The following is a 24498-nucleotide window of genomic DNA, read 5'->3' on the forward strand; positions in this document are numbered from 1 at the left end:
TTTTATTAACTCGTATCTCGAATTTCCCACGCGCCAATTCACCTACCCTTTATCATGTTATAGACACATATTATGTGTCTGTTGTTGAAAATCATCCCGTCGTATATTCGTTGGCTGACAATGAAGTATAGTCTTGAACGAACGATATATTTGAAGAAAAAAACTAGCGCCGCATGACGCCTGCAAATCAGAGACAATTTGGTTCAATAGAAAAGAATATTTAATTATTTCGGCAAATACGCATGCACATGAATAATAATCACTGTTTATAAACGATTTATCTACAAAAATTTACAAATTGACTCATTTGGAATTGAAGCACTTAAAATTATGGAAATCGTATACCTATATCTCACATTGGACATAACAATTGTATCAAGATCAATTAGTACAAGCTCGTTACATAATTACTCAATTGCGTTTGCAACTTGGTGACTTCAAAGTCTACTGCAAAGGATCTGATTACTGCTCATATGCAGACTAATCATAAATAGTTCGTGTGGAGTGCCGATTGACCAAACAGATTTATAATCGAAATCTCAGCGGTCGTTGCACTGCTATAGCAGTTATGCAGCTACCCAGAGTACTGGACCAGAATAACAAGGTAGGTTACCAACGCTGCTAACATCTGCAATTAAGCAGGATCAATGAAAAATAAAAGCAGATAATCAAAATAATTATTGTAAAATATTACACTCACCGAATGTAAGAGCGTAAAGTCCAACCGAAAGAAACCATACGCTGTGAAATTCAATTCTTCGTGTAGTATCCGGAGAGAGAATTCGGTGAGCTGAAAAGGAAACGTCGGATTAACTTTTTGAATAAATATCTGCATACCACTGATGAATAAAAAATAATAAAACAGCATTCATAAATCTGTAATTGCGGAAAGAAATAGTCCGCGTTACCTCTGCCTTGATTACCGGTATCGCTGTTGCGTCCATCAGCTTGTGAATTACCAGACCAGTTCGCTTTGCCTGCGGTATCGCATGAATTTTGTCACAACGAGAGTTGATTTGCAACCGCTGTTGTTAGTATTATTGAAAGAAAATCAATTACCTCGTTTACAGTTTTTGGAACGTTGTACACAAGAAGAATGACGGGATAAGCAATGACAAATGTTAAAAATATCTCTTTAGCAACACGAGCCACCATAAACGGTAAATCTGAGCTAAGAAAGATAATTATTATCCAATAAACCCAGTAAACGAGCGTGACGAAGGAATGACAGACGCACATTAAGATCGGAAATGAAAAAAAATTCGCAACGTCGTTAGTAATTTCAAAAATCGATGTACGAATGCTGAGAAGTGATCGAAGAGCTGACAACTGATTGTGATTTGACAAATCCGATATCTCTGATTCGCTGCTGAGAAAAGGTATGGCGGATGAAAGGTAGTGAAAATCCTTGCAATTTAATAGCATATTGTTAACTCGGTAAAATTCCGCCTCTAGGAGTCCGACAATCAAGAAATATTCGGTAATAAAGCATGAAATAAACATACATGGTAGGATTGTGACTACGAAATACACTAGGTCGTATTTATATTCTACCACACTGAAAGCAATGCACAAAGAAACGTTCATCACCCCGTGTACAACAGATAGCGTCAATCTACCTGTAATATTTGGCCCTTTCTTCAGAGAAAGTCTAAAGTCGGTATCGATAAGTCTATTCATAATAATTACAGCATTGTTCTGCTTAAAAGTCCAGGAAACAATAACAACCCAAACTGTTGAAATCGCGACGATGCTCCACGCGATGTCACAGGATAATCTCAGCTGAAATTTTTCTTCATAATCCGCAACCAAATACTTTGGAACTAACAGCACATATGCAATTGGAATCAAAATTGCCAGTAGGAGATTATAAACCAGTCCGATTTTGGAGAAACTGAAGGCCCAGATGCACACAGGCTTGCCAAAGTTTGCAAACAAGTTTTTAGCTTGAACGGAAAATGGGGCGAGACTGAAAACCTTGAAACCATGAAGGATGATTTTCGTTAACTGGAGAAATTTTTCCGGACGCTTGGCGGTCATTTTCGCAGTTGGCATCATCACCGCTGTAAATGTTGCGCAAATAAGGAAAAGATCAGTAATCGCAGCGATACGTCGATTTCACGCGAATATTTAATTAATTTATCTACGGCAATAATCAATCCTCACGAAACTTTTGTAACGCTCCCTTTGAGGTACCTTATTGGACCGAACGTTCTTATTATACCGATGAGTTGTGTATGCTTCGAATAGAAAAATTTTCCCACAAATACTGCCGTCTATTACACGACGAATAATAGACGAACGTCGAGGCAACCCAGATAACGTAAAATACCCTTCTTCGTGTACCCACGGCATTGATGGCGGCACAGCTGCGTTCAAAACTAATGTATATGAATGTGTCCTATGTTCCGATTTTATTTAGGGATATTAATAATTCACAAACTAACTTTCACTTTAATTTCAGGTACCGTCACATTCTTATCTTCGCGAATATCATTTATACGACGGAGTATACCACAAATATTTTAAGGCCTTCTCCAAAATGAACTTTGCATCGCAGTCAAAGATATATCGGAATTTTGAAAATAATCAAAATACTTATAAGTGATGACTGTTTGATGTTATATATAATAGGAAATGTTACAATCAATCATCTGTTTAAATTTTACGTCAATCAGTTGAAGAGATTTTGAAATTTAATACCTGCTATTTTGAAAAACATAGATTCGAGAAAAGCGGTAGAATTAACACTTTTCGTTTTTGTATTCTGTATAAGTTTTTGGGTCCGCCCAATAACACCGGTGGTTTCTTACGTTTTTGCGCAGGGAAAATACGAATATGCAAGTTGTTTTATTGTACTTTTTTCCTTTATTACTTCATAAGCAAATTATTTGTTCAGTTGGTCGCAAGTCAAACTCGACGTTTTTTGCTATACGAATGTGGGAAAATCCGAAAATTGATCATTTGAAAATCCATTCTTCATGGTATTCCCTCAAGAGCACTGCAACTCAGGCCTGAAACAATGAAATTACCCCCGTATAATATGTTTCTCTGAACGCTTGACGGGCATTTTTACAATTGACGATGCCGTCTGAATGTTTGAAATAAGTAATGATCGGTATGATCAAGGGGATCTCCAACCTTCATTCCTCAACATATTTGAAAATTTGATTCTAATAGGAATTTTTTGCGTAGAATTCATCAAAAAATTTGGAACAAAACAATTCTTCTAGGGCCTTATTAATTTTTTATCTAACTAACAAGCCGAGATATCGCAACATCTGTACGATCATTTGTTCCTAATGAAACTTGAGATACGTACAAATTTTTAAATCGATCTTACCATCTTTGATGCATATTTTACGAGAAAAGCAACATAATTTTCGCTGTAAAATATTGTTTACCGTACAATACCTACATTGCGGATAGAAATATTTCTTTCGTTAGTCGTCATTGCCACTGATTGCGAGATAGCAGTGTAATGTTTTTACCACCGTACATATACATATATAAGTGGCATTCCGCGCAAATTCGGCCAACGTCGGACCTTCGGAATTAATGGTTATGTTGAAAAAAATTTATTTATTAATTCCAGTTTCTTTCGTTTAAGTATACCCGTACCACTTATGATTTTCGAAAACCAAAATGTTTCATGGCATGATTTTGAAATCCGATTGATTTTTTAAAAATCCTGCGTCAGATATAAAAACTTTCAAGCTTAGACCCAGAGTGTGCCGGCGATCGCTTTTTTTCAAGATACTGTTTTGTAGTTCCGACAAACGTATAACATTTTTTAAGAGAATGAAAATTGGCGAGGATCCACCGTTGGTTGCGTTGACGTCGAATGCCCGATATGCTGTCCAACAATTGTCTGCCTAACCAGTTTGAGAATAATGGCTTATCACATGAAAGGTACCGTCAAAATGTAGTATCACTGTGAAATTCACATCAATACAGCAAACGTAATTGTGTACAACGCGGGACCTCGGACATATGTCTAAAAAATACGTCGATGTCAAGTTTTGAACTTCTCATGCTGGTGACTTTCACGGAGCGAAATGAACTGCTACATATTTTTTCGAATAGCGTATCTCACATCTAGAAACAATCCACAATCGCATGATGTAAATTTCACAGCAATATTCGAGTTTGACGATACCTTTTGTTTGATAAAGCATTGTTATCAGACGAGGCAGACAGACAATTGTTGGATAGCATATCGGGCATTTCACATCGACTAACCAAGATTGGACCCTCAATGTTGTTCAAAAAATTTTATACGATTGTCCCAACTACTTTGATTGCACATAATAAACCGACTCTTTGTTATAATTTTTATCAATTCTTTTTCTTTAAAAGGCAAAAAAAAGAGGAGAACCGATCGCCGGCCCCACCTGCGTTAAAATATTTCATATCTGACACAAGATTTTTGAGAATTTATTCAGATTTTAAAATTAGGACATAAGACATGATGGTTTTCGACAATCATAAGCAGTACAGATATACTAAAAAAAAATCCCAAAAAATTCAAGGTATAATCATCATGATCGAGGTAATTCTAGCAAGTTTAGAGTTATCGAGGATCGAGAGATTCGGCTCTCCGTCTCTCTTCCCTAATCCCGAATTAGTATTTCGATATCCTGGACGGGAGTTGTTTACACTCCGTTTGATTAAACATTCATTATGGAGTTATATCAGCAGTATAATACTGAACTGAATAATCCTTACAACATTTAATAGCAGTGTTACGATTTATTTGACAGAAAAGTTGTACAATATCATGAGAACTATACTTATACAATTATTTTGAATATCCTAGTTTACGGATATTTGTTTTTACGTCGAATGACCTAGAAGTGCAGTGTTAATATTATCATTGTCGCTAACCGGACATCGATCAGCAATTTTTAATTTACGTTCTGAAATAAAATTCATTATTTATTTGCCATATAGCCTTTTCCCTTGATTCGGACACGTCATTCATCTGCCGTGTACGCTTCAACGTTAAACTATCTAACTCGCGATCAGTGTAATTCATCCTTTCATTGAATCACATGAGTGAGAATTAGAAACAAAAAAAAAAAAAACTCCGGTCTCTGGTTTTCTTGGTACCGTACTCGCGCCGGAGAGCAGCTTATTTCGATCGTCTGTACTGCGCATGCGCGGAGGCGAGTACGCGCGCCGAGCAAGGAAGCGAGCGAAGTCAGTCGCGACTCGGGGTCTGAACCGAACGATACCTACACCGGAGAAGTTCGTCTCACCACTTAAGTATGTAGGCAAATCATAATTAGTTGGTGTGAAGCGTCGGTAGATTAAACGGAATTATAATCGAAATCTAAGTGGCCCTTACACGGCTAGAAGAGTGATGTAGTTCTTCAGAGAACTAGTCGCTAACATCTGCAATTAAGAAAGATCAATGAAAAATAAGAGCACACAATTCGAATAATAATGAGAGGGTTAGTGCAATATGGGTGTATGTGCATGTTAGCTAATTTTGAAATATCGATGTTCAAAATTATTAAACCTTTCAAAATTCCCCGCAAAGTTTGGAGTGCTCTTATGTATTGGAATGTCTATAAGAATAATATACTATTTTACAACCAAAATTCTACTGATTCGAATGATTGAACTATACTCACAATATCTTGCACTTACACCCTTTTTGCGTGAATATTCTTTGTGATTTCAGTCTCAGTACTCATTGAGAACGTAGTACCGCAAGTTCGACCGGGAACGAGGAAAGACGCTTCAAGTACACTTGTACAGTTTTGTAGCAAGCGGCTTGAACCTTTTAGTTAATAGAAGCAATGATGCGCACTTAGACGCCGCAATCGAACTTCAACCGACGTAAACGATTGTTTCCCTGAAAGGGTCAGTTTGAAGCGTACAGTTCATGCTTAGTTCGAATTTCTCAATTTTCTCAGTCGTACCCTTTTTGGACTAACCCCCTCAATTGTTTTAAAATATTACACTCACCGAATGTAAGAGCGTAAAGTCCAACTGAAAGAAACCGTACGCTGTGAAATTGAATTCTTCGTGTAGTATCCGGAGAGAGAATTCGGTGAGCTGAAAAGAAAATGTCGGATTAAATTTTTTATCATATGATTTCCTGTAATAATTAAGAAATAAAAAAACAGCAGTAATACGTTTGTAATTGCGGAAAGAAATAATACGCCTTACCTCCTTTTTCATTTCCGGTATCGTTGTTGTGGCCACCAGCTTGTGAACTACCAGACCAATTCGCCTTGCCTGCAGTATTGCATAGATTTTGGCACAACGAAAGTTAATTTGCAACCGTTGTTGTTAGTAATATTAAAAGAAAATCAAATACCTCTTCTATAGTTTTTGTAACTTTGTTCACAAGAAGAGTGACGGGATATAAAATGATGAGTATAAAAAGCTCCCGAAGAGCAAAATCCAGCGAAAACGCTTTATTTGAGCCAAAAGGGCCAATAATTATCCAATAAGCGCAGTAAACGAGAGTGACGAAGCAATAACAGACGCACATTAAGATTGGAAACGAAAAGAAATTCGCAACGTCGTTAGTAATTTCAAAAAGCATCGTACGAATCCTGCGAAGTGATCGAAGAGCTGACAACTGATTGTGATTTGACAAATCCGATATCTCTGATCCGCTGCTGAGAAAAGGTATGGCGGATGAAAGGTAGTGAAAATCCTTGCACTTTAATAGCATATTGTTAACTCGGTAAAATTCCGCCTCTAGAAGTCCGACAATAAAGAAATATTCGGTAATAAAGAGTGAAATTAATACAGATGGTGGGACTGTAAATACGAAATACGTTAGGTTGTCTCTATATTCTCTCACAATCAAAACAATGCACAGAAAAATATTGATTGTCTCGTATACAACAGACAGCGTCAATCTACCTCTGATATTTGGTCCATTCGTTAGAGAAAGTCTAAAGTCAACATCGATAAGTCTGTTCATAATAATTACAGCATTGCTCTGCTTAAAAGTCCAGGAAACAATAACAACCCAAACTGTTGAAATCGCGACGATGCTCCACGCGACGTCACAGAATGAACTCTGTTTAGTTTTGTGTTCATAATCTATAGCCACAAACTTTGGAACTAACAGCACATATGCAATTGGAATCAAAATTGCCAGTAGGAGATTATAAACCAGTCCGATTTTGGAGAAACTGAAGGCCCAGATGCACACAGGCTTGCCAAAGTTTGCAAACAAGTTTTTAGCTTGAACGGAAAATGGGGCGAGACCGAAAACCTTGAAACCATGAAGGATGATTTTCGTTAACTGGAGAAATTTTTCCGGACGCTTGGCGGTCATTTTCGCAGTTGGCATCATCACCGCTGTAAATGTTGCGCAAATAAGGAAAAGATCAGTAATCGCAGCGATACGTCGATTTCACGCGAATATTTAATTAATTTATCTACGGCAATAATCAATCCTCACGAAACTTTTGTAACGCGCCTTTTGAGGTACCTTATTGGACCGAACGTTCTTATTATACCGATGAGTTGTGTATGCTTCGAATAGAAAAATTTTCCCACAAATACTGCCGTCTATTACACGACGAATAATAGACGAACGTCGAGGCAACCCAGATAACGTAAAATACCCTTCTTCGTGTACCCACGGCATTGATGGCGGCACAGTTGCGTTCAAAATTAATGTATATGAATGTGTCCTATGTTCCGATTTTATTTAGGGATATTAATAATTCACAAACTAACTTTCACTTTAATTTCAGGTACCGTCACATTCTTATCTTCGCGAATATCATTTATACGACGGAGTATACCACAAACATTTTAAGGCCTTCTCCAAAATGAACTTTGCATCGCAGTCAAAGATATATCGGAATTTTGAAAATGATCACACATATTTATTAACCAGGACTATTTGACAATGCAGCGTATTCGTCACTTTGCAATTCGATAGATGTGCTTCCTTTCGACACGCCTCAATTCAATCTCTTTCTTCATACATTGATATTAAAATAAAATCATCTCTGCTATCACTTTTTTCAATTTTGATTATTCTTCGCAACTACATATCTCTTGCTGCAATGAAAACTTTATTATCGATGAAGGCTAAAAATATTCGTCGTCCATTATTTTGTACTATATTTTTCTGTATCTCTCCAGACTTGAGAAATAATGGCTATCCGGCAATAGAAAATTAAATCATATGTTAAGAGGTGGTAAAATAATTAATTCTTTTCAATCGATCTCTAATCTTCGATCAATGCGTTCGTATAAAAAATTCTGTAGCAAATCTAAAATTTCAACTTCACTTCTCGATCGATACATTGTGGAATGCCGCATCGATAGACGTCATGACGAAAGTTTCAAAACTTGCAGCTTCCAAAAAATTGTTTTACACCCTATGTAAATCTAACATTTCGAATTAACTGCCTTAGTTATTGTATTATGCATTCTTGTTTTATTTTATAATCTTTTAAAAGCCGATGACTGCTTCGTATATTTAAAATACTGGCACCGCGTTACGTACACACTGTGCGCTTCGCATTGCATTGACACTAGCATTTCATAAAATACTTGATTTTTCAAAGCATCAATCAAAGCATAGCTCCTCGAAAAAAAGTATTTCGCATCGGAGAATGTTTGGTTTCTTTTAAAATCATTGCAGTTTCTCAAGTAGTTTAGTGAACTGGCTAAAATGTGGTACTAATTGTAATTTTTGTCCGGCCATCGATACGCATCTAGTAAATAAGCTATCAATGTTTAAGGACGCTGTATAAAAATAAAATAAAAAATAAAAATAAAAAACTTGAGAATTAACGCGCATGGAATTGAAACACTAAATATCAGTAATAATCGTTTATCTTTCTCTCGTGTTTGACCATATTTACATATTAGCAGTATCAATCGGTACTTAAGCGCATTATGTTACAATTAATAGTAAAACATCTACTGAAATTGAATAAAAATCACAAGATAGGTTCCCATAGATGCCAGCATCTGCAATGAAAGAAGTAACACTGAAGGTTACGGATTATATCTGCTCTGAAACGTTAATATGAATACCCACCGTATGCAAAAGTGTGAAATCCAATTTAAAAAATCCACAAGCCGTGAAGTACAATTCTTCATGCAGCAAGTGAAGAGAGAATTGTTCGAGCTGTAACCCAACCACACGATTAATTAAAACTTGCAACTCCCAGAAGCTGACAATAAGTAGTGAAAAAATATAATTCGCATAGTCAAAAAGATAAGTAGAACCTTGTGAACCAAAACGAATTGAATGTAATTGAGTACGTCCAAAAATAGAATTAACTCGAATTAAAGCGAATTGGAAAGACTTGTATGTACGAATTCTTTTGAATTGGTTTCAATTTGTTTTAATTAGCGTTTAGATTCCGTTTTTGCCGTACTCAATTCGATTTGGTTTACTGGCACGTTACCTCCGATTTGATTTCCGGTTTCGTGGTTTTGGACAATAACTCGTGCACTACTCGACTGGAAAGTTTCGCCTAGAATGTAACACAATTCGTGTCAGAAGACTTTGTCGATTGTTGGATGGTAAAATGAAGTGAAACCTTCTCACCTTATACATGGCTTGTTCAGTGTTGTAAACAAGTAGCACGATGGGGTACGCAATTACGATAATCAATAATACCGTTGAAAGAAATAGGGGCAACGAAAATACCGCGTTCGGTGCAACGAATGGAGTAATGAGATAATAAACGTGGGTCAGAATTGCGTAAAAAGAAGTGCCGATGCATAATAAAATCGGGAATGAAAAAAAGTCCGAAATGTCACTGGAAATTTCAAAAAGCATCGTACGAATTTTGTGTACCGATTGGAGCATAATCAGCTGACTGTTATTCGGTGAAAAGAATGCTTCTAAATTACTGTAATTGAGAAACTGTGTGCGGGGATACAAGTTGGTCCGAAAATCGTCGTAATCCGATAGAATCTCGTTCACTTTTTCAAACTCCTTGATTATCAATCTGACGACCATACAATATTCTACCATAAACGAAGAAACAATGAAATATGGTACGGTGAAATAAATAAAAACGAGGGTAGGAACTGTGGGTCGGAAAATTTCCTGGATGTACTCATAAATCCAGAAACAAGCGTTGATCGTCACGTATAGACAAACCGTTACGAACGTCCTTTTCTTTGATCGTTCCATCTTCGATGTCACGTAAAAGTTGAGCAATAACATTTTGTTAGCAATGTCTACAGCTTTACTCTGCTTAAAAGCCCAGGAAACAATGACAACCCAAGCTGTACAGGATACCGAAAGTCCCAGTACCGCGTCGTGTATTGCAGTCAGTGAAGATTTGTTGTCGTAATTCATAGAAACCGACTTCCAAAATGAAACTGCGGTCAGAATTGAAAGTACAATCGAGAGTAGAATATTATAGGCCAATCCTAAATTAGATGAATCCACAGCCCAGGTGCAAATGGAGTTGTCGAAGTTTTCAACAGAGAATGTTGCAAGTCCGAGAATTTTGAAAACGTAAACCATCACTTTGATGATCCAAAAAAACTTGACCGAATACTTTGCGGCCATTTTCACAAACTTTGTATTTCACTATGGCGAGTGCGCTATGATAGCGTATTAATATCACACGAATATAAATACGGCAGCAATGAATTGTCGCGTATCGCAAACAAATCGTCAATGCTCATCGGAGTTTTTTCGCGCACTGAACGTTTTGTGGTGTACTTCCGTTTAGAACATACCTCCGATCGATCTGAAATTTGGTATACTTATGTATTTTGATGCGCTGATCAAGAATATCATACTCAAAACACCCGCAAATTCGATTTTCAAGGTCAAATCGACAAAAAATCGATTTTTTAAATGTTTTTCACATTTATTGCAATAAATATAAGGAAAAACCCAAACCCAAACCTAAACAAACCCACACGCACACACACACACACACATACAAAAAAAAAAGTTGATTTGATCTTGAAAATCTAATTTGCGGCTATTTTGAGTATGATATTCTTGATCAGCGCATCAAAATACATAAGTATACCAAATTTCGCATTGATCGGAGGTATGTTCTAAACGGAAGTTTATCCACGTTTTGTTTACTTGCCTCAATATGATTGGAAAGCTTCGAATATTCCCTTACTTATCATACTAATTACGTACCTCGCATCATAAATAGTCAATCAACTGATGGCTTGTATGTACATCGAACTACTGTTCAGGCGTACCTTATGGTGAGTTAGTATAACGGATGTCACGTCAACTCCTATAACGCTAATTAAAGGGTTACGGGTGATTGGGTTTGAATAATATTAATTACGATTAAAAGGAATAACGAATATGTTTAACAAGTATAAAGGGTGATGGGTAGATTTGATGTATAAAGTTTCAACCGTTTGATTGTTACACCAGGTAGAGTGCACACGTCTGCTCTACTGAAGGGTGCGTGGACAATTGCATTTTGAAATTGAAGAAGAACTTGAGAGAGACAAGACTGCGGGAAAAGATATATAGAGAAAAACCAAAACAAGGCCCGTAACTTTGCAGGATGCAGACGCGGTGGGAAAAAATGCAGCTAGGTACTTGGAAGGTTGAGAATAGCATAAAGGATGGGAAACTGAAGGACCTAGCGAAAGTTGTAAAACACCAGATTTGTGGTTCTAAATTATCCTTTTAACCTAGCGACGGTTTGCGACGCAACAGCTGCAGTAATTCATCACGAATCGAACTGAAGCCTGAATCAACATGCAGTAAATACCCATTTATAAGTTCAGCGATAAGGTAAATTAGTATTTTCAAACATTTTGATTCTTTCCGGGAACATTCAAGAAACTCAGTAATTACGAGAAGGTCTCATCAATTCGATGAGTGATTCGGAAGAGTGCCGAGAAAAATGAATCACTTAACAAATGGATGACAGAGTCGCGATGAGAATTTGCGATAGCCGCGTATAATGTACTTTAAATAATCGATGAAACGTAGAGTTCTCGTTGGTTGTTGTGTCTATCGTCCATCTTTCATAACTGTTGATGTAGTTTTAGTAATGAGACTTCATTCTACACGGACATCAAACTCATAAAGCGAGCCGACAGATGATTCAAGCATTTACACTTGCGATGATACTTGTAAAGAAAACGACAATTTTAATCTTCTCATTCATCTCAGCTACTTTAAGAAGAAAACATCGACATCACTGAAAAATGGTGTAAAACTGGTACATATTTATTCATTTTCTTGCAACTTTACATACGGTATGTTAGACGCTGAGGTACCAAAAATTAATCTGACATGAATATTTCATCTTTAGTGCGATCATAAAATCCATAATGTTCGCATGTGTAGATAAGATTGATTAAAGCAAATGAGAAATCACTGTGAACTTGTGTATGCTGGATGTTAAATTAGCATAAAGGCTTTCTGTTCGAATTCGTGTTTGTTCACTATCCAAGTTACCGAGTACTTATAATTAGCTTCTTGGTAATCTCTGAGATTGTGCTCATTTTTAGCCGTAAGACTTAGAATTGATTGAATCGCCTGCACGTGCCTGTCGATATCGAAATAATTGGGATCGATCAGTAGTTGATCTTCTTGCGAGTAGAACGACAGCTATCGGAATTGGATCAGAATAAAAAGGTAGCTTGCCGTAGTTCCCATCATCTATAATGAAAATATTATTCGTTACGACATATTACGTACCGCAGCTTTTATTATGTACTAAATAAAACTTGAAAATATTTAAACTTATATATTTACCGTGTGTAAAAGAGTGAAGTCTAGTGTGAAAAACCCATAAGCCGTAAAATTGAATTCCTCATGCAGTAGCTGAAGTGAGAACTGTTCTAACTAAAAGCGAAGTTCGTATTAAAGATTATTATCAACGATCGAATATTGTTAACAACTAACGAATCAACAGTATATTACCTGTGATTTTATTTCTGATCTCATCGCTGTGACTAAAAGCGTGTGAACTATCTGTCCGGTTAGCTTGGCCTACAGCATATCGTATATAAAAGTTTTTTCAGATCAGTTCGTCAACTATTCAATGACAATTATTAAAGTCAAACCAGTCGCTACCTTTTTGACAGTTTCTGTAACGTTGACGAAAAGTGATATGATCGGAGAAACGATTATGAAAAGCCAAATTGTACCGAAAATGGTCTCAGACAGCGAAAAGGGTTGATTTGGAATAATGGCAGGAATAGAGAGGTAATAAACTTGATGAACCATCGTAACAAAAGAATGAGCAATGCAGAGTAACATGGGGAACGAAAAGAAGTCTGCAACGTCTTTGGATATCTCAAAAAGCATTGTACGAATGCCATGGAATGATCGAAGCGCAACTAGCTGCGCGTAATTTGACAAACTTGATGCCTCTAAATGATTATTGAAAAGCAGTGGCGAAGAGGACAGATAATTCGAAAACTCTCTTAAATTTGACAAACACTCGTTGACTCTTCCAAGTTCGTTGGCCACCATTCCCATGGCCACAGAATATTCCAGGATAAACCAGTGAATAACAAAACTCGGTGTGTAAAAGAAACACAAATTCACCAAATCGTTGGGTAATAACGGAGTTTTTCTGTGTTCTATGACCCAAATAGTAATCCAAAGGAAAGGAGTGATCATCAGATGTACAGCTAAGCATACGAGCATCTTTTTATTATTTGGCCGCAGCTTACTCAGACCGGAAAGCCGAACGTCAACTTCTAAAAGTCTGTTCATTATCCTTGAGGCATTTCTTTGCTGGAAGAGCCAAACAGTGACGACAACCCAAGCTGAACAACTCGTCAATAGGCCCTGCACTACATCAGTGGTCTGATTTATCCAAGACTTGTCTTCATAATTCACGGAAACTAAATCAGGCACATCGAATGCAGCCATAATCGGAAACGAAATTGTGATTAAAAGATTATAAATCATGCCTGTTTTCGAAAACACGAATGCCCATGGGCAAGTGGGATAGCCAAGTTTTTCAATCGGAGTTTTCATCTGAACTGAGAATGGGGCAAGCCCAAAGATTTTGAGAAATTGAATGATTATTTTTACGACCCAGAAAAACTTTTTATTACGCGATGGAGGCGCTTTCATCATTCACGGCGGTTGATTAATAATAAATTATACGATTTCAGAGAGGTTTAGTAATTAGGTTCAAGCAGATATCTCAATAATGATCACAGCATTTGGACCGAGAGTTCATCATAATTAAAAACTTTTATCGAAATGAATGATTTTTAGTGAGTTTGCAAGTTGATTGTCTTCTCTTATCAAATGCCTGTCACATAATAACTAAACGTGTAAAACTGAGACGGAACCAGTACAAGTTGCATGTTACAAATACGTAGATCAAAGTCGTTTTTGCTTATTAGCGTGATTGGAAAACCTAATAACGAACTTTATTAAACATAGCTGAACTTCGGAGTGCGTGCAGAGCGTTACAGATGATTACAACTCAGCTCAGATATGTGCACATATAACAATACACGGCAGCCTGAATTACAAAGTAAGAAACTAGTGTACGGGGAATTCATATGTTGAATGTTGTATCAATTGTGCAAAAGCCTGTGAGTGAAATACATTTGTTTTTGCTCAACTATAAAACAATGGATTGTAAGCACTGTAAAAAAAGTTACAAAAAGAAAAAAAGCACTCAGCAAATTAATGTTAACAGCTACACGAATGTACGGCCACACTTCGAATTATTGAAATACGCATATGCGTAATGTAAAGTCTACATCCTTCGTCGTTATGTTCCACAAAGATCAAAGTCACGATAACTAAATGACTACACCTGAGATAAATGTTATTTCTGATATCGAGATACTTCATTTTGATGAATAATAGCGACTTCTTCACTGCTATGTGACCATCGTTATTTTATGAAGCTCCATTAATTCAAAATATTGTTAACGCGAAGGCACGTTTGACCACAACGTTGGCTGCACTTGGCAACTAAATAGCATTAATTCCCAAAGGTCTGTCCAAAAAATTCATCCAACTTTTATTGTTCAACCGGATTTTACAAATCTATTCAATTTTTTCCGAGTCATTCAGACATTGTCCAATCAATGTAGTACCCAAGAAAGTTTTCGATTCTATTTAGTAATCGATCAAGTATTTTCCAACCGTGACACACCCAACTGTTTATCTTGTTCAGGACACCAAGACTTATTTTCGCAAATTATTACAATAACATTGAATCTGAATTTGTAATTCTTCTACGCCTAACAACAGACAAATTGGGTTACTGATGGGTTACACAGTAAAATTTATACTAAGGCGTTATCTCGTTCATTATCGGTCACCTTTTTGTCAACGCCTTTTTCTTTCCAAGATTCTAATCAAGGTCTTTTCAGCTCATTAATAGTAAGTAAAGTTGCAATACTCAGAGAAATTAAAACACCACTCGTCTCAACAGAATTTTTATCATTGTCAGGGAATGATACTTACGAAAAATTTAATGCCTGGTCAACAATGGTAAAAATTTTCTTAAATTCAAACAGTGTCGAACGGTAGCGCGATCCGTAGCAATTACGACGAGAGGCGGAACTAAGGGCGGGAAATCGAGGTTAGAACATTTGGATACATGAAACGTAATTAGTCATTTCAAACCGTGCAAAATCTTGAAAAATGAATCAAATTTCACGCGTGTAATATACAAAGCCGCACATCTTACTTCACGACTATTCTGCTATAATTATCGCGTGATCATGGACTCAATGTACGCTGCCTATTTTCTTAACTACACAAATACGTTCACGAAATGCATTACATGACATACCGTTCATTAAGCAATTATAGCTGCATCAGCTGCATCGAACTGTACTTGTGTTACGTTCACTATCTCCGATGATCTTTGAACCGACCAAAATTAGCAGGGACTAGCGTTTCCCACAGAGAGTATCATTAGTAGAAAAACCTCTGGAAAAGCGCTTCATGCTTTCGTATTACGATTTTGTAGAATACAGGTACACGTATCGTCTGCCACCTGATAGCCAATTCATTGTCATAAAATTCTTTGTCACTTTTATCTGTCGGATATTCTCACTTACCATTGGAATAATTATTTTGTAATTACAGCCTCTTGTCTGGGGGAAAAAACCGTGATAACGTAAATAAAAATCAACCAATCATGCAGAGATCTCTAATGACACTTCCCTCACTAAACAGATTTTTGGCAAGTACTGCTATTCGTTGTATTTTTCGCAACTGCTATGGAATTAAGATAACAATTACCACTGTTTTAACGAAAATCAACATCTTCACTTCATGTTTTTTGTCTTACCTTTGCCTTCCTTCCAACCTTTTATAACATTGTAAGAGACTCTGATGATTATTTATTACAAATTACAGATCGGTGCTAGGATAAAATTTATACCAGTATCAGTACACGCCGCTAATATCACCTCGATTAAATTAAACAAGGAAATACCACCCAAGCAACCTGTTCCTGAACTAAAAAACACTATCAAACGTTATTTAAAGTTAGTACTTGAAATCAAATCTATTTCTTCCACAAATGTCTAGTTTTATTCAAGGTTGTTGTCCTTTTCAGATCTCTCGAGCCACTATTATGCGACAAGGAGTACTGCGAAAGTGAAAAAATTGTCAAGGAATTTGAGAAAGGTGTTGGCGCTGAGTTACATCGCAAGTTACTGGAGCGTTACGAAAGCACAGAGAACTGGGTAAAGGGTATATTGTGGGTCATAGTTACATTCAACATTGTTTTATCAATAATATTTATTTAATTTCTTACCCAAAATATTACATGTTATAAAAAAGCAATTTCTATTGTACGACCGCAATATCTTGATGCATTAAATATTTTTTTCTTATTTACTTACGTTTCCTTTGCAGATGAATGAATGGTTTCTGCATGCTGCATACCTGGGATACAGAATCCCTTTAATCGTTCATTCTAGCCCAGGGACTGTTGGTCCTTTGCAAAAATTTTCCTGCCCAGACGAGGTATTTATCTTTGGAGGAAAATTGATTGCCGCTGTTTGTGAATATGATTCTATGATAAAAAGGTATTTGTATTATATTATACTGCAGATGATTTAAATATATACATATTCTTATCATCAAATAATGTTACCTTTCTACAGTGGCAAAATGAAACAAGAAATGGCAGGAAAGGATCCGCTCGACATGCAACCATATGCTATGATACTTGGGACTTACCGACGCCCTGACATTCCTCTGGACTGTCAGTTGCATACGGATACTTCAGATCATATTATTGTGATACACAACAATCATGTTAGTTTACATCAACAGTTACTATTAATTGAATGATCATTTTACTTCTACATTCTTGTCATACAATACACTAAAATAATTCGTGTTTTGATTACAGATTTTTAAACTAAATATTTTTGACGAATCTGGCAAGAATCGAACCGCTCTATCCGAAGGTCAGCTTGCCGCATCGCTGAAGGATATAGCTGGGAGATCGGCTGTTGCTGGTACACCAATAGGAATCTTGACAGGAAACGACAGAGATACATGGGCAAAGGATTACAAAAAACTTGAGGGTTAATTCTTGTTTACATTATCAAGAGTAGGAAAGCAAATGCAAGAATCAATACGAATTAAAAGTTGGCTAAAGTCCTCACGGTTTTGCAGCGAATAAGAGAATGAATGTCTATTCTCATTACAGCTTGTGGGAGTAACCGAAAAATATTAGAAGATATAGAAAACGCAATGTTTGTACTTTGCTTGGACAAAGCAATGGGAAAAGATATCTCGAGAGAAAAGAATTATGAGTCTTTTAGAGCAGTGCAGAGCCTGACGGGGGTCACCTGCGAGACTAATGCTGGGAATCGTTGGCATGACAAAGCTGTTCAGGTTTGTTGAGTAAGGTAATTTTTAGCATTCAGATATTTATTTTTTCGACCTATTTAACAGTTCATAGTATCATATGATGGATTCGTCGGCATGACTTACGAACATAGTCCGTGCGAGGGTGTTCCAATTGCAGTTCTACACGACCACGTATTAAAATATATGTAAGAATTTTTATTTGTGTATTCATCGTTTGCTGCTTATGCAAAAATTTGTTTTTTGTTTCTACTTTTATTTGTCGTCTTTTCCTTCAATAACTTCTATAACTAACTGTTCCCTCGTTTTAGAGCGAACAAAAAGGACGATAAATGTGACCAACCCAAGGAATTTCCTAAGGCCCAGCTTTTGAAATTTTATCTTCCTGAAGGAATAGAAAAATCAATATCTGCAGCCACATCTACAGTTGAAGAGTACGTGTAATATTATTAATCCCAACATGAAATATTATTTTTGGATTTGAGAATAAATTTATAGTTCAAAAGTTGAGGTCTGATATGGGCCGTCGACGACTACGACGACGACGACTGAATGCTTACCTTACATTACGTCAGTATTATTAATCATAAAAAAAATCAAATTCAACCAAATTTCTTTTCTTTTTTTAACGATCATTTCTAGCTTTCTAGACCCACGAAAAATATGAATCCAAACTAATTTTTTTTACATTGTATAAGTTCATAGCAAAAAATTATTTTACATAGCTGAATTTGAAATATCTTGTACAATAATTATTCAAGTAAACGGTGGCTCCTGAAAAACTGAAGATTCTGTCTTCGATCAACAGGATTTCAAAAGACATTGACATGGAGTGTTTTACTTTCGAAAATTTTGGAACCGAGATGATCAAGAAGAATAAAATGAGCCCGGACAGTTTTATACAAATGGCGATGCAACTCGCGTATTATAGAATTCATGGAAAACCTCCAGCCCACTATGAATCTGCAGGACTGCGTAGATTCCGTAACTCAAGAACCGAATGCATCAGATCCACTTCTGTAGAATCTGTTCAATTTGCACAAACAGTGATTAGCGGTAATACTTCAAAATTGCAAAAGAAAGAAGCAATGATGAAAGCTATAAATGCGCACAAAAAATTAGCTGGGGAGGTCAGTTTTCACTAAGCAGCAGTTGGGTGTTGATCTGTAGTTCATACAAACACTAACACATTCATCTACTTGGCTTCCATAGGCTGCTACGGGTCAAGGTGTAGATCGGCACTTATTTGGTTTAAAAACCATAGCAACGAAAGAAGGCTCAACCCTTCCACAAATTTTTACAGACGTTGGATACAAGAGGAGCACACATTTCACTCTAACATCTAGCCAGGTGAGTGTACATTTCTAATCATTCTCTGTTCACCACTTCTCGATTAACGGAATATTCATACAGCAGAGAGTTAAAATTTTGATACAATTAATGGCTTTACCAGGTTCCGTATAAGACCGCTTCATTCATGTGTTACGGACCTGTAACACCAGACGGATACGGATGCTGCTACAACCCGCGACCTCAACATATACGAGTGGCTTGCTCTTCTTTCAACGCGTGTAAAGAAACGTGCACTAAAAAATTTGCAGAAGCACTACAACAATCTTTCTGCGATATGATAGAGCTAGCCACTGAATGTTGAAGCGCTAATATTGGCAATTAAAACTATCATATACGACATAATCATCATTTTTTTTTTTTACAAAGAAACGTATTTTATAAATTTATATATTGTTTAAGTTTAAATAAATCTAAATAATACTAAATCAGCGTTGTCATAAAAGAGGTTTAACTGAAATTTGATCGGTTAAACAGTTTGAAAGTACAATGTGCCTTATCTTGTTCCAAGTATTACTTTCAAGTATATACTCCCTACATAAAAAATCCGACACAGACTGTCGGACCTCTGTCGGATCCGAAACAGATCCGCTACAATCCGCTACAAACTGTAGCAGATCTGTGTCGGATCCGACAGAGGTCCGACAGTCTGTGTTGGATTTATTATGTAGGGCTATAATAAAAATAACTTATCACTAATATTTACAATTCCTCATGCGAAACGTACGAAACAGTTCTTTCTGGTGGGAAACCCCAAAAAATAGTAGGATACCCACGCACTTCCCTCTCCCTGGCCACAAACGCAGAAAATGATGAAATACAGTTACCGATGAAGTAATTAGATCTACCTAAAATTGCTAGGTCCAAATGAGGAGACGCAGGTTCTTCTTGTTTATGTACAGTAATCTGTAACAGAAAAATAATAGTTAGCAGTTATGAAGATACAAATGTGATTTGGCAATCAAAAATTTTTGTTATAAAAACAATCAATATCAAATTACTACTTATTTTTATTACAGTATAGAAGAAAGAAACTAAAACTCACTTCCATTCGTTTTAGGGCTTTGCTGAGCTCCGGTATCAAATGGTTGCTATCTGATGCCACAAAGATGGATTTAACATCGTTGTTTGCACGAATAATGCGTTTTAATTGTCTGATTATTAATTCAAAGGGTGGTAGACACATAGCAGACGTAGCTTTGCCTCGTTCATTTCTATACCCTAAACACTGTGGTGCAGCAAACAAGTTCGGTGAACTGGAAATGAATTCGCAGGCCCTCACCTGTCAGTAAAAGCACAATTCATTTGTTATTTCACATACACATAAGTAGAGAATCAACTTTGTTCTTTGGTATAAAAAAAAAACACAAAAAAAAACGGAATTGAATTTACCCAATCAACTCCATTCCGTAAGTGAATTCCAACGTAAGCTCCTCTTGGCAGGTGGTTCTTCACAAATGACTTAGCTTGATCTGCAATTTTATCATTCCAGCCGACGCACTTTTGCAGCTTTTTGTTCTCCATTTGAACAGGAAAGCTAGCAGGAGCTCCAGTGAATGCTAAAACCGGCCAATAACTTGACGGATATTTACGTGACCACTGATATACCATGTCACTGTGATGAACGTCATAATGCAGTGGCCCATAAAACTCTGACCCAACAAACTCTACGTCAAATGTGTCCCAAAATGGTCCAAAGGGGTTGCCGTCCTTCGCGTTGCATGACCCTGTACTTCCTCGTACAGAGTAACAAAAAGCTTGAACAAGAACCAGACTATCAGAGTATATATCAATAAGAAATTCTATGACAATATGATTCCAGATACTCCAGAGATTGAATGTGATTCTTTCAAGTAAACTTTTACTGCAAAAATTAAACTGCGACAATAATATCTGGAATACATACAAATCCTTTTTGACTCTGGCCACACAGTAGGTGCAATTTTCTTCATGAATTCTTCCATTACAATCACCCTGTGGCAACTTTCCAGTTGAGATACATTAAAATAGGTGTCAAATGGTACTTGTACCTAAAAAACAAGGAAGGTAAATAAATTACAAATAAAATCGAGATTTTTTTATACTGCCATGTTTTTAAACCTGCATGTATAATACTCACCGATTTCGTCTCCCCTGTGCGATATTCAACCCATGGTGGCACAACTAATGTGCGATTTAAGGCAATGGAAAAACCCAATGCACCCAAAAAGTTATCTGCTTGGTTACCAAATCTACCTGGAAATATTGCATGTGACAAAACCATGTTAATGAAGTAATAAGCATTGACGAAATAGTCAGTTTATGTAGGGTTGGAGTCAGAAAATTCGTTTTCTTAATGTAAAAAATCGAAATCCAATAATCATGATTTCTTCTAATTCATAATTATTTGGAGATAAGAGTATAAAGAATTCGTTGCTTAATCAAGTTATGTGTCTGATAGTGAGAAAACTAAAATTTCCAATGTATGTGATTTTTATTTAATCAAGTTGGTCTCGTAAATCTATGATGATTTATTTCATAGTATTTACTGATCCTATGTGAGGAGCACGAAAAAACAGGATTAGTACTTTTTGTCATCAAGTAGCCGAAGGCTTCATGAAAAATTATATAAAAATATTTATGTGAAACGTATATAATTTTTGAACTACTGGTAAATTCGAAAAATTAACGACGGAGCCAGGAATCGAACCTGGTATCTAGCGATGCTTTACCGGAGCCTTACTCCACTAGACCACCTAGCCGCCCTGACTCTGATGTCGTTAATTCCTCTCATTACCAGTAAGTTCAAATTTGTTTTCTTGTGCTGTGATAGTATATGTGAATATAGAAAGTGTTCTTCCTCTTCGAGCACATTTGTAAGAATGTCTGTAAGTGTTTACATTTTGGTATCTTACGCTTCTTGGTGCGAAGCTCGTAAGACAGTCAATGACCGTCTAATATTGAAATGCGGATATGCATCATCAACATTAATATTAATCACGAGGTAATTTTCATTTTGTGAAACGTATATAATTTTTGAACTACTGGTAAATTCGAAAAATTAACGACGGAGCCAGGAATCGAACCTGGTATCTAGCGATGCTTTACCGGAGCCTTACTCCACTAGACCACCTAGCCGCCCTGACTCTGATGTCGTTAATTCCTCTCATTACCAGTAAGTTCAAATTTGTTTTCTTGTGCTGTGATAGTATATGTGAATATAGAAAGTGTTCTTCCTCTTCGAGCACATTTGTAAGAATGTCTGTAAGTGTTTACATTTTGGTATCTTACGCTTCTTGGTGCGAAGCTCGTAAGACAGTCAATGACCGTCTAATATTGAAATGCGGATATGCATCATCAACATTAATATTAATCACGAGGTAATTTTCATTTTGTGAAACGTATATAATTTTTGAACTACTGGTAAATTCGAAAAATTAACGACGGAGCCAGGAATCGAACCTGGTATCTAGCGATGCTTTACCGGAGCCTTACTCCACTAGACCACCTAGCCGCCCTGACTCTGATGTCGTTAATTCCTCTCATTACCAGTAAGTTCAAATTTGTTTTCTTGTGCTGTGATAGTATATGTGAATATAGAAAGTGTTCTTCCTCTTCGAGCACATTTGTAAGAATGTCTGTAAGTGTTTACATTTTGGTATCTTACGCTTCTTGGTGCGAAGCTCGTAAGACAGTCAATGACCGTCTAATATTGAAATGCGGATATGCATCATCAACATTAATATTAATCACGAGGTAATTTTCATTTTGTGAAACGTATATAATTTTTGAACTACTGGTAAATTCGAAAAATTAACGACGGAGCCAGGAATCGAACCTGGTATCTAGCGATGCTTTACCGGAGCCTTACTCCACTAGACCACCTAGCCGCCCTGACTCTGATGTCGTTAATTCCTCTCATTACCAGTAAGTTCAAATTTGTTTTCTTGTGCTGTGATAGTATATGTGAATATAGAAAGTGTTCTTCCTCTTCGAGCACATTTGTAAGAATGTCTGTAAGTGTTTACATTTTGGTATCTTACGCTTCTTGGTGCGAAGCTCGTAAGACAGTCAATGACCGTCTAATATTGAAATGCGGATATGCATCATCAACATTAATATTAATCACGAGGTAATTTTCATTTTGTGAAACGTATATAATTTTTGAACTACTGGTAAATTCGAAAAATTAACGACGGAGCCAGGAATCGAACCTGGTATCTAGCGATGCTTTACCGGAGCCTTACTCCACTAGACCACCTAGCCGCCCTGACTCTGATGTCGTTAATTCCTCTCATTACCTGTCATTGTCATTGACTGTCTTACGAGCTTCGCACCAAGAAGCGTAAGATACCAAAATGTAAACACTTACAGACATTCTTACAAATGTGCTCGAAGAGGAAGAACACTTTCTATATTCACATATACTATCACAGCACAAGAAAACAAATTTGAACTTACTGGTAATGAGAGGAATTAACGACATCAGAGTCAGGGCGGCTAGGTGGTCTAGTGGAGTAAGGCTCCGGTAAAGCATCGCTAGATACCAGGTTCGATTCCTGGCTCCGTCGTTAATTTTTCGAATTTACCAGTAGTTCAAAAATTATATACGTTTCACAAAATGAAAATTACCTCGTGATTAATATTAATGTTGATGATGCATATCCGCATTTCAATATTAGACGGTCATTGACTGTCTTACGAGCTTCGCACCAAGAAGCGTAAGATACCAAAATGTAAACACTTACAGACATTCTTACAAATGTGCTCGAAGAGGAAGAACACTTTCTATATTCATAAAAATATTTAGCGGCTTATCATAAGGTCAATTGAGATTCTATCGCCTTGCAATCAAATGAACTTAACCTTAAAATTAGGGGTTGAAAAAAGTCTATTCACTTTCCAATTTTCCCAAAAATATTCAAAATGTGGATCTGAGAAGTAGTGAAAGAGATTGAAAGGTAGTAAAGTTAAATGAAAACTATCTGACTCAAATATTGTAATTTGAAAATTAAAAAATTTCTCACCCATGCAAGGACAGTAAAGAATGTAACCATTCTCGTCGATCTCTGCGTATTTACAGTATCCCATATAAACTTGTTCAAAGAATATAATGAAAAGAAGGAACTTGAACATTTTTAATTGTTACTTTTCGACAATGATCTCTCTGTAACTTAAACTATCAAACTTGACAACAATCCTTCAAGGAACTGTAAACAGTCTTCCGACGTGCGGTGGTTTCCATGGCAACCGTAATAGCGGAAGTAAAGATTCAAGCCGCAAACGGCAGAAGCTGATCAAAATTTACCATGAGTTTGTCAAGCTTGTGAAATTATTTAGACATTCAATGAATTTTAACCTAGAACAGATCGATACCTAAGATTCAA

The 24498-nt window shown here is 36.6% G+C and overlaps 5 protein-coding genes across 15 annotated transcripts; 1 reads left to right on the top strand and 4 right to left on the bottom strand.

Moving 5' to 3' along the window:
- Positions 1-389: 389 nt before the first annotated feature.
- LOC124212296 (uncharacterized) lies at positions 390-7309 on the bottom strand. Its single transcript, XM_069133185.1, has 8 exons — positions 6889-7309; positions 6568-6783; positions 6181-6249; positions 1620-2063; positions 1060-1166; positions 909-977; positions 701-790; positions 390-628 (listed from the first exon to the last, which is right to left on the bottom strand). The coding sequence occupies exons 1-8, from the start codon at positions 7307-7309 to the stop codon at positions 575-577; spliced, it is 1470 nt and encodes a 489-aa protein (XP_068989286.1). The 3' UTR covers positions 390-574.
- On the top strand, positions 5222-19560 carry LOC124211749 (carnitine O-acetyltransferase-like). 11 transcript variants are annotated; one of them, XM_046611126.2, is made up of 13 exons: positions 5222-5268; positions 16040-16136; positions 16313-16443; positions 16515-16644; positions 16817-16989; positions 17068-17221; positions 17319-17496; positions 17622-17809; positions 17870-17970; positions 18094-18216; positions 18591-18912; positions 18995-19132; positions 19236-19560. In XM_046611126.2, the coding sequence occupies exons 2-13, from the start codon at positions 16092-16094 to the stop codon at positions 19434-19436; spliced, it is 1884 nt and encodes a 627-aa protein (XP_046467082.1). In that variant the 5' UTR covers positions 5222-5268; positions 16040-16091; the 3' UTR covers positions 19437-19560. The 11 variants fall into 11 exon arrangements, with proteins under 11 accessions (XP_046467082.1, XP_046467087.1, XP_046467083.1 ...); XM_046611131.2 differs by lacking the exon at positions 5222-5268 and adding an exon at positions 11653-11743; XM_046611127.2 differs by lacking the exon at positions 5222-5268 and adding an exon at positions 12577-12595.
- LOC124211761 (putative gustatory receptor 28a) lies at positions 8828-10817 on the bottom strand. Its single transcript, XM_046611152.2, has 4 exons — positions 9554-10817; positions 9411-9479; positions 9038-9127; positions 8828-8967 (listed from the first exon to the last, which is right to left on the bottom strand). The coding sequence occupies exons 1-4, from the start codon at positions 10529-10531 to the stop codon at positions 8917-8919; spliced, it is 1188 nt and encodes a 395-aa protein (XP_046467108.2). The 5' UTR covers positions 10532-10817; the 3' UTR covers positions 8828-8916.
- LOC124211766 (putative gustatory receptor 28a) lies at positions 12170-13843 on the bottom strand. Its single transcript, XM_046611158.2, has 4 exons — positions 13037-13843; positions 12884-12952; positions 12716-12805; positions 12170-12619 (listed from the first exon to the last, which is right to left on the bottom strand). The coding sequence occupies exons 1-4, from the start codon at positions 13841-13843 to the stop codon at positions 12569-12571; spliced, it is 1017 nt and encodes a 338-aa protein (XP_046467114.2). The 3' UTR covers positions 12170-12568.
- Positions 17859-24448, bottom strand: O-fut1 (O-fucosyltransferase 1). Its single transcript, XM_046611145.2, has 6 exons — positions 24139-24448; positions 21252-21367; positions 21039-21162; positions 20525-20889; positions 20178-20414; positions 17859-20038 (listed from the first exon to the last, which is right to left on the bottom strand). Exons 1-6 carry the CDS (start codon positions 24245-24247, stop codon positions 19835-19837), a joined length of 1155 nt encoding a protein of 384 aa, XP_046467101.1. The 5' UTR covers positions 24248-24448; the 3' UTR covers positions 17859-19834.
- Between the last annotated feature and the right edge of the window lie 50 nt (positions 24449-24498).

The sequence above is a fragment of the Neodiprion pinetum genome, chromosome 2 (genome assembly GCF_021155775.2).
Source record: "Neodiprion pinetum isolate iyNeoPine1 chromosome 2, iyNeoPine1.2, whole genome shotgun sequence".
NCBI lineage: Eukaryota > Metazoa > Arthropoda > Insecta > Hymenoptera > Diprionidae > Neodiprion > Neodiprion pinetum.